The following is a 9,062-nucleotide window of genomic DNA, read 5'->3' on the forward strand; positions in this document are numbered from 1 at the left end:
CTGCAAAACAGGGTTTTGCCAGCTCTCCTGTCGCTTCGCTGAGAACTCCGTTCGGCAGCAGCTTGGCCTACTCTGTAAAGTCACTATGTCCTAACTTCGATCTCAAAGTGGACCTGCGGCCAAATAATGATCCTTCCTGGGCACGATAAAATTCTGTAACGTTGTGGCACCATGACTGCATCCCACTCTTCTGCTCTGAAAAGCCAGGCAGCATAAACCATCGCAGTTTGCGTGCCAAAAAGGCAAAAAACATTGTCTTTCTGGCAAATTTCTACCCTAGTAGCGCCAATGCGTTTAAATGCAAATTAAATGCGGCAATGCGCATTAAAATGCGCAGAAAAGGTAATGCATTTTTTACGCGTTTAATGTGCATTACGCGCATTAAGTGTGCATTTAATGCGGCAATGCACATTAAATGTACAGAAAATGTGTTAATTTGTAGACGCATTTCAATGCGCATTACCGACCGGCACTGCCCGGGATATACATCAACCTATCTCCGGAGCTCTGTACCTCTGTACTCAGTCTGTATGACCTCTTTTAACTGTTTTGTAACCCTTGACTTTTGAGATTAATAAATATGAATATAAAAAGTGTACTTCAGCTCTGAATGTGCGGTTCCGGGGTACTCATTTTCCATATCTATTCCAGGTCATATGAGGCAATTTTAGCTTATTTACGGCAATAAAACCCGTTAGCGCCATAACGGACGAAATTTTGGCATGAAATATTCTCAATCGTTCATATTGTGGTATTGTAAGGGAGAGTGGGACACATAGTGTCCCTTTGTGGAAAGTCTTCTCTGGAAGTCCTAGTTTAGGCAGCATTGCGGATTTTAGGGTTGTTGTGTGCCTCTATTCGACCTTCAGTCACACGAAATCAATGAGAGGCGCGTGTCTTCTCTCAAATAATCTCGAGAAGAAACCTCGGCAATTATGACAGCATGTGCCCCGGAGCACTAGCTGTCACCATGTGTGGTCGATCACATCAGAGCGGAGCGTCCAGATGTATTTTATCATGCTCTTTGGCTGTAGAGATATTTCCCCGAAATGTGTCACCTATCCCCATGTGCCCTGGTTCGGGGGGTAACTAAGTGTTCAAAGTTGATGTTAAATTTATTTATTTGTAACATAAGTAATAGCACAGCATGAGAGTAGTTATTTTGGCTGTTGTTTTTTGTGTTAATCATTTAAAATGTTATTTCATGACATTTTAATAATCATTGTATTGCAATCGATTTTCATAGTGTTTTCAGTTGTCATGTATCAACTGTAACATCATTTACACACATCATAAACTGATAGTTCACATTCACAGTCATAAAAAGTAGAAGGGAACATCTGTATGGCCCTTAACTAAAAGAGAAAAACAGTTATCAAACAAAAATAAATTTGAGGAATTCCTGTAAAAATAAGTTGAAAGAGCTCATGAAAAAGAGAATGGAGAATAGAACGAGTCAGACACTATTTTGGTAGTTGAACGATCCAGTCAGGTCGAGATGTCATTTGGAGATATATCGCCAAGTGAGGAACGTTGACGGCGATTGGACGAAAATTTGACACCAAAAGTAGAAACGACGTCGATATTTTTGTCAAATATCATTAAAATCGACGCGTATTCGATATCTTTTCGACGTCTATAGACCGTCTGCAGGCTTCTCACTGGGTCATGTACATTGTGCTCGGTAATGAGTAATTTTTCAGCATATGTTGAGCTTTCGCACAACAAGGAAAACATATTTTCTAATTAAGGGGCCATCAGAAAAATATTAAATGAAATGCTTTGGTCTACATTGCTTGGTAAACAATAAGTCTAAAATTCTCACACATTCCTGAGGTACTTATAGCGGCTGAGCTGCTTAGATCGGTCAGTCGCCAAATGTGAACTCAGTTACAAAAAGACAAGAATACAAACTTGAACTTTTGTGTCAAGAACGTTTCTTTTCAGTTTGTCTGAGCACGCGGAGTCGTAATCAGGGGCCCAGAGTCTGAAACAACTTCCCTCTGGCGACTGAGCGGAGGAATACTGATTCTGTTCCCTCAGTCTCGTCCTTGATAGCATGAAGCTGGAGTTTTATAAAATCAACAGCTACAACTGGTAAGCTACAATTAAAGGCTTTGAAATGAAATTTCATATCTCTTTTCAGCCAAAAGAATACATAATGTGACCATATTGCCAGTATACGGATTTTCCTTTTCAAAAATTTTCTAGGTCTAAGGTGATATGGAACATTTTCTAAACAAGTCACATGACTAGAAGCAGAAAAGGAACTTACTTATGTCTCTTACATACTTCTTAAATGAAAAAAAAATAATCAGACAAGAAACTTAGCACATCGAAATTATAAACTGATTATTAGAGACTACAGCTGGTAGAAATACTTTAAGGTAAACATAAAAAATGTATTTACATCTTCAGTACTATTTTATAACAATCTTGATTGATATGATGATTCCTCCATGCAGTGCTAAAGAGGCCGTTTATCACAAAAGATGAGTACCATTGTCAACTCTAAACCGAGCGAACTCTGCCAAAAATAAATACAGCGACCACATGCGCCTCAATAGAGAAAAATAACAGTAACAACAACAAGAACAATGCTATGTACATGTACATAAAAAGATCAAATATAGAGAAGGCCGCCACAATAACTAAGATGTAACTATAGAGTAAGAGCAGTCCACAGAACTCAAAATTCTCTCATTCAATTTAAGTTCTAACATGTGCACATTCAAACAAAGGACATAGTGCAAAGGTGCGGAAGAATAATCTATAACTATTTTAACTTTCTTCTCTTCATTATGAACAACAGCGACCAGAGATTCAGCCATAACTAAAGAAATTATTTCTAGTTTTTATCTCTATGTTACATACTTACATGGGGACAAGGCCACCATAACAATAGGATTTTCTATTTTGGTCGATTCAAAACCACTTCATACAATATCAAATTATCTAATGATTTTTATTTTTACAGGTTCATACAATCCAATATACACTTAAATATTTAGAAGTACATAAGTGTTCAACCGAGGAGTTGTACACTAGCAAGTGCACAACTACCGAGTTTAACACTTACAAGTGTACGAGTAGGGAGTTGCACACTTGCAAGTATTCAACTTGCAGTTGCACATTTACAAGTGTTGAGCAGTTGAACACTTAGTTTATCAGTGTACTTCTAGTGTAAATAAATATCTTGACAGGTCAGCAGGCCTCTCCCTCTCTTTCAGTCTCACACACAATTTCACGATTTTCACTCACTCACTCACACACTCACTCACTGCCATTCTCTCTCTCTCTCTCTCTCTCTCTCTCTCTCTCTCTCTAGAGCAGAGCGGCTGCCTCGTGGGCCTCGGCCACGTTGGTGCTTGTGGACACCGTGGGCCCGGGGGACTGCGACACCACCAGATCCACTGGCTGTCCGACCGGGGTGCACGCTGCAAGGGAACAGACAAGTTGTTAGCATGTGCCATCTACCTCCTCTGGGCTGGCGCTCGGGCTGGCGCATGCCCGGTGTGGAGGGCTCGCGCTTCTCGCGGAGCTCGCGGTGCTCACCCTGGTAGTGCCCCGAGCCCGGCCGCTTGTTGTTGTGGTCGTTGTTGTGGTCCGCGATGGCCGTGGTGGCGGTGGGCACGCCGCTGGAGGACGGCCGCCCCCCGGAGCGACGGCGGTACGTCGTGCTCATGGTCAGCCGACGGACGTTCTTCTCAGGGTGGAAAAGGATGATGTACACCTTGGGAGCGAACAAGCAGCCTAGGGAGACCCAGGCCGAGAGCGAGATGGAGACGCACAGCGTCAGCACCTGCACCTGGAGACCAAAGAGAAAAGGCAAACCTTCTATAAAACTAACTAGCATCCTCGTGTACCGCACCGCCTGTTACAGGGCAGACAGACAACTGCAGTGTTGGCATAGAGAATGAAATTGAACCTTATAGCGCTAAAATGAATTCTTTACTACCACGATTTTCTGCATGTAAAACAGACGAGAGCAAAGTAACAAAAATTAACAGGGTGAGCTACACGTGGCCAAACTCAGGAAACTTAGGAAACTCAGGTGTGAGGCAAAATACCATGCACCAAATGGTGTGAGACCCACTATTTGGTGTGAAGCGTGTGAAGCACAGACGGTCTAACACTACACTGATAAACTAAGTGTGCAACTGTCTAACACCTGAAAGTTGATAACTTACAAGTGTTCAACTCGTTAGGTGTGCACTTGCAAGTGTGCAATTCCTCGGTTAAGCAGTCCTACACAGTGAGCGTTCAATCTAAGGAAGGGTTCAACTGAGGATTTGCACTCTTGCAAGTGCACTGATATGCAGCAATCATTAATGGTTGCTGATTTATCAGCATACAATGTACACTGTTGAGTTTTCAGAGTACTCTCACCCTGTTACTGATTTTTTTAACCCCTTGTCAGTATTCCTCCTGCGTAAAAACCTTACTGACAACGTTTTCCATAAGTAACACGAAATAATTCTTTTTTTCAATTACTGTCAAAAATATACAGAATAAATAACAAATTTTTCAGCAATCCAACTGCGTAAAAACGTAAATATTAGGAAGAAATAAATCAGTACAGGAGGTCTGCGAGTGAACACATGCATCCTCTAGTAGTATTAGCTGCTTTGCTGCAATGGCTGCGAACATCCGCGTACCTCCTGCGCGTGCCTCGTGGTGAAGTAGATGGGGAGGAACGCGAGCCAGATGACGCACGTCGTGTACATGGTAAAGACGATAAACTTGCTCTCGTTGAAATTCTCCGGGATCTTGCGTGTTTTGAAGGCGTACACAGTACACACGCATATGAGCAGAATGTTGTAGAGCTGCGACAGCAGGAACGACTCGTCGTGTATCCGGCACTTGAGCCACACCTGGCGCCTGTCCGGGTAGTCGAACCGCGTCCCCGGCGGCTCCACCACCAGCCAGGCGAACGTGCCCAGAGTCTGTACCAGGATGAGCGCCACAGTGATGAGTACCTGCAACGGCACCGCGAACTGTTAAAGTAACGATTTTCCTTGCAGCTTGCAAAGAATTTCAAAGCATTGTAGTAATACCAAAAAGTTCTTCGCAAGCTTTCAAACTATTTCTTTGCAATGGAAACAATAGTTTGCAAGGATTATGACAGCTTGCGAAGACTTTTTTGCAAGACGAACTAATTCTTTGGCCCACAAATCTCGCAAATTCTGTGCAACGTCGCTGCAAAGAATATAGTTTGAAAGCATTTTACAGAGAGGCCAGGCTGTATGGAAATCAGCCAGACTGTAAAATTAAAGACGGCCCAAACCCGGCCCAAATTTAATGGCCGTAGTATGAGCGCCTGTTGTGCTTGGGGTAGGCAGGCCCGCCGCGCAGCACGGCGGGCGGGCAGCCTACCCCGGCCTCCGCAGGGGCCTCAGCCCGAGGGGTGGGAGAGCGAGAGGGCTCCACACCAGCGGCACGCACTCAAGGCTCAATGAAAAATTTAGTTTTATTATAAGGAATGATTGAAAAGACATGACAGACTTTAAGTAAAGGAAAAAATAAAGCAACAATCCTGCTTGGATAAAACACGCGAACAATACAACTGATAAAACAAGTTGTTGCGGTTTTTTCTATATCAACTAAATACATAGAAATGACATATTTTTTAAAGGTGTCATCACTGTGCAAAATAAGCTAGTTTTGAGTTTTACGGCCGTAAAAAAAGTTTTCCCGGGGAAAACTTTTTTGACGCAATTCGAAATTGTAAAATCACAAGCACTATGTATCGACTTGGGTTTCATCGACGAGCAGGTTAGGGGTGTTATATAGATTTACAACATATTTTGTAAATATTAATTACAAAACTAGTCGTAAATTGACGAGGGTATTTTTTACAGTGCTTTTACCTGCGACTTGGGGCTGATGAACCTGGGCCGTCGCGCCGACTTGGACGCGGAGTCAAAGATGCGAGAGATTCGGTTCGTCTTGGTGAGCAGGGCCGAGTAGATGATACAGAAGCCCATGCCGACGGAGAAGCGCTGCATGGTGCACGTGAGCAGCGAGGGCTTCTGCAGCAGGATGAAGGTGTTGGCGAAGCAGAGCGTGATGCCCATGAGCAGCGCGTAGCTCAGCTCCCGGCCCGTGGCGCGCACCTGCATGGGGGCGTGAACCACTTCCTTACATGGACCAGCTCAAGACAGACAATGTTCAGGAAAGGAGCTTTTTTAGACTGTGCTTGAACGGTTCACAAAAGCTTTATCCTTCTTGTTTCCAATTCCATCCGGAACGGGATTGTATATACCGAGGAGAAGGAGAGTAGAAGGAGGGGCTTATGGAGACAGAACGGAACAGACAGGCAGAAAGATATAAAATTACAAAGGTGAGTGCCGCAGTCCGTCCTCAGAGAGTCACTCGCTCCTGGACGGACGGTTGCTGTCATGTGTCACGACCGAGGTCACGACCTAAGTGCGAGTAAGCGTCGAGGGGAGCCTGACGTGAGCCCGAGGGTAGAGGAGAGGGGCCGAGTATGGGAGGGGGGAGGGGTAATGGGGGAGGGGGTCGTCGGAAGAATGCGCAACTGCCACACACTGAGCAGAGAGAGAGAGTCTCTATTCGTCCCCCCTGTAAGTGAGGGGGGGGGGACTGGCCACTGCACTGAGCAGACCGAAGAACACCCCCGCCCCTCTTTTCCCACCACCACCACCACAACATTACCACTGTGTGCACTATAAAAATTATCTGATACTACTGGACTGGTAACGGGACATTCCGTCATAGCTTACTTCAGAAAATAGGAACGGAAGAACCGTTTGAGTTGCACCATAAAACTAAATTTAGGGTATGGGACGCGTCCGGAAAATAATTATCGCTTATATCCGTTGATTACGTGATCTTACTGTTGCTCCGTACCCCAAAAATGAGGTGAGGGCTCGCTATATGTAGTTCCGCCAGCGTTCCCTCCCCGCCAGGCCCGGTTCCCCCATTCCGAGAAGCGGCCCCCCTCTCTTCCTCCTCCCCACCACCTTTTCCCCGGGATGCCAGCCGACCAGCAGTATGAGCGAGCGCACCGTAGAGCGGTAGAGATCGCACTGAAACTGGTTTTGCGATACTTTTAACACAAAATCATGCAATAACTGGTGTTTTGCGATTCCCACGTTAAAGGGAATGATAACTCTAAAAAAATTGATAAAAGTATCACATAATTGTGATAAAATCATCACAAAAATTATTTTATTACGTGTTTTGTGATGATTTTATCACATAAATGTAATACTTTTATCACATTTTTTAGAGTTATCATGCCCTTTAGCGTGGGAATTGCAAAACACCAGTTATCGCAAAATTATCACAAAACGGATTTCAGTGGAAGAAGTGGGGGAAGACGCTCGCTAGTTCCGGCTCTGACGAACCCACTCACCCTCTCAAATACTGCCAAAAAAGGCAAAAAATAACAAAATTTGTATATTTTTATTTCGGACCGAAAAGGCGCAGAGAGGCGTGCAACACATCGTCTAACTCGGGTTTTCAACGTACATGGCGAATTTATTTGAATATTATTTGATATAATGGAGTATTATGGAGGATTATGAGGGGTTATAAGGTATTATGTGTGGTATTTTGTGGCCTATCATGCAGTATCATAAACACTGCTAAAAATGCATTGTGATTTCTCAATACGAAGCAACTGTGAAATCACAACACTTCTCTGTAATCGTAAATAGTGCACTTTTCTATCTGAATTCGAAATAGTTCTGCACTAATCGTAATTCTTTCTGAAGTTAATTATTTTTTGACAACGAAGAAGGGCGTTTGAAGATATCCCCAAAAAATCACAATGAGTTCCGGCACCTTTTTTCACGCCAGATTCTTCGTGATTTTCTGATTTTTTAAACAGTGAAGTATAAAGGTTCTGGTGTACGGAATATTGGCGACCCGCACAAACACAACTTTGGTAAACTAGCCAAAATATTCGTTAGAGTTTCTTTTAAAAAAAAAGACCCGCAGAGATCGTGTGCTTACAAGCGGCGTGTCGTTGTAGCGCACGAACACTCCCACGGTGGCCAGCGTGAAGGCGATCCCGGCGGCCGCGATGATAAGCGGTCCGTAGGCCACCGCGGAGAAGAAGGGGATATACTGCACGTCCAGCTCGTAGCAGGACCGCTTGTCCTCGTACGGCCACGAGCCCTTGCCGCAGTCGGCGCACGTCGACTCGTTGTAGACGTACTCGTAATCCTCGCACATGTCGCAGATCCAGCAGCAAACGTCTCCCTGCAATCACAAAAGAATTAAAAGAAGATGCGAGAAGATGAAAAACTTGACATTCTTTCTCTGTTCTTGTTTGCCTTGCGGGCAGTGCAACCGTAAATTCTCACTGAATTCCTTTCACTATAAACGGTTTGTCATTTTAAAATGTATTTAAATCCCAGGTGATTACACCGCTGGGGCGAGAAATTTGCCACTTGCAGGATTACTTAATCCATTGAGAAAGGGTGTGGGGGTGGGTTAGTCTTTTTGATAACGCACGGGTGCTCGCGATGGGGGCGATGGGGCCATTTCTCCACCGCGCAACCTCACACCGGCACAAACACCACCACAAGGAGTAAGCCCAGGTCGCTTTTCGACCCGCTCTCCCTCATCCCCACCACGCCTCTCCACTTTCCACTCCAGAAGCCGATTTCAGCCAATATGACCACCGACTCCATCAAATTTCCCTCCAGGAATAGCAACAATTTCCTTCTGTGCGTAGGGCGGAGGCGCGGGTCCTGCGTCGGATATAGTGAAGTTAGGATGGCGCGGGGTACACACGCAACCGACGGGGCGGGGGTCCAGCAAACCCGAGCCTCCGGCGGGCCAAGGTGGGCTAGGGTACGGGCAGGGCCGGGTGGGACCCAGGAAGGCCTTAACGGCCTAACGAACGGAGCTCTGCGGCCCGGCCGCGGGGCGTGGACTTCCCGGACAGGAAGAGTTCTCCAGTAGACCGGCCAGAAGCGCGACGCTCGTGGTGGGACGCACCAATTTACCTCCATTAAGGCCTCCAGCAGGGCCTCCAGCATGCGGACTTCAAGCAAAAATACCTCCAGCAGGGCTCAAAGCAGACC

General features: G+C 45.2%; 1 protein-coding gene across 1 annotated transcript; it reads right to left on the reverse strand.

Moving 5' to 3' along the window:
• Positions 1 to 3,192: 3,192 nt before the first annotated feature.
• On the reverse strand, positions 3,193 to 8,253 carry LOC113213850 (metabotropic glutamate receptor-like). The gene is made up of 5 exons (XM_052264446.1): positions 7,984 to 8,253; positions 5,871 to 6,116; positions 4,659 to 4,979; positions 3,556 to 3,808; positions 3,193 to 3,437 (listed from the first exon to the last, which is right to left on the reverse strand). Exons 1-5 carry the CDS (start codon positions 8,203 to 8,205, stop codon positions 3,325 to 3,327), a joined length of 1,155 nt encoding a protein of 384 aa, XP_052120406.1. The 5' UTR covers positions 8,206 to 8,253; the 3' UTR covers positions 3,193 to 3,324.
• Between the last annotated feature and the right edge of the window lie 809 nt (positions 8,254 to 9,062).

This window comes from Frankliniella occidentalis, unplaced genomic scaffold (genome assembly GCF_000697945.3).
Source record: "Frankliniella occidentalis isolate FOCC.00 unplaced genomic scaffold, Focc_3.1 Scaffold19, whole genome shotgun sequence".
Taxonomy (NCBI): Eukaryota; Metazoa; Arthropoda; class Insecta; order Thysanoptera; family Thripidae; genus Frankliniella; species Frankliniella occidentalis.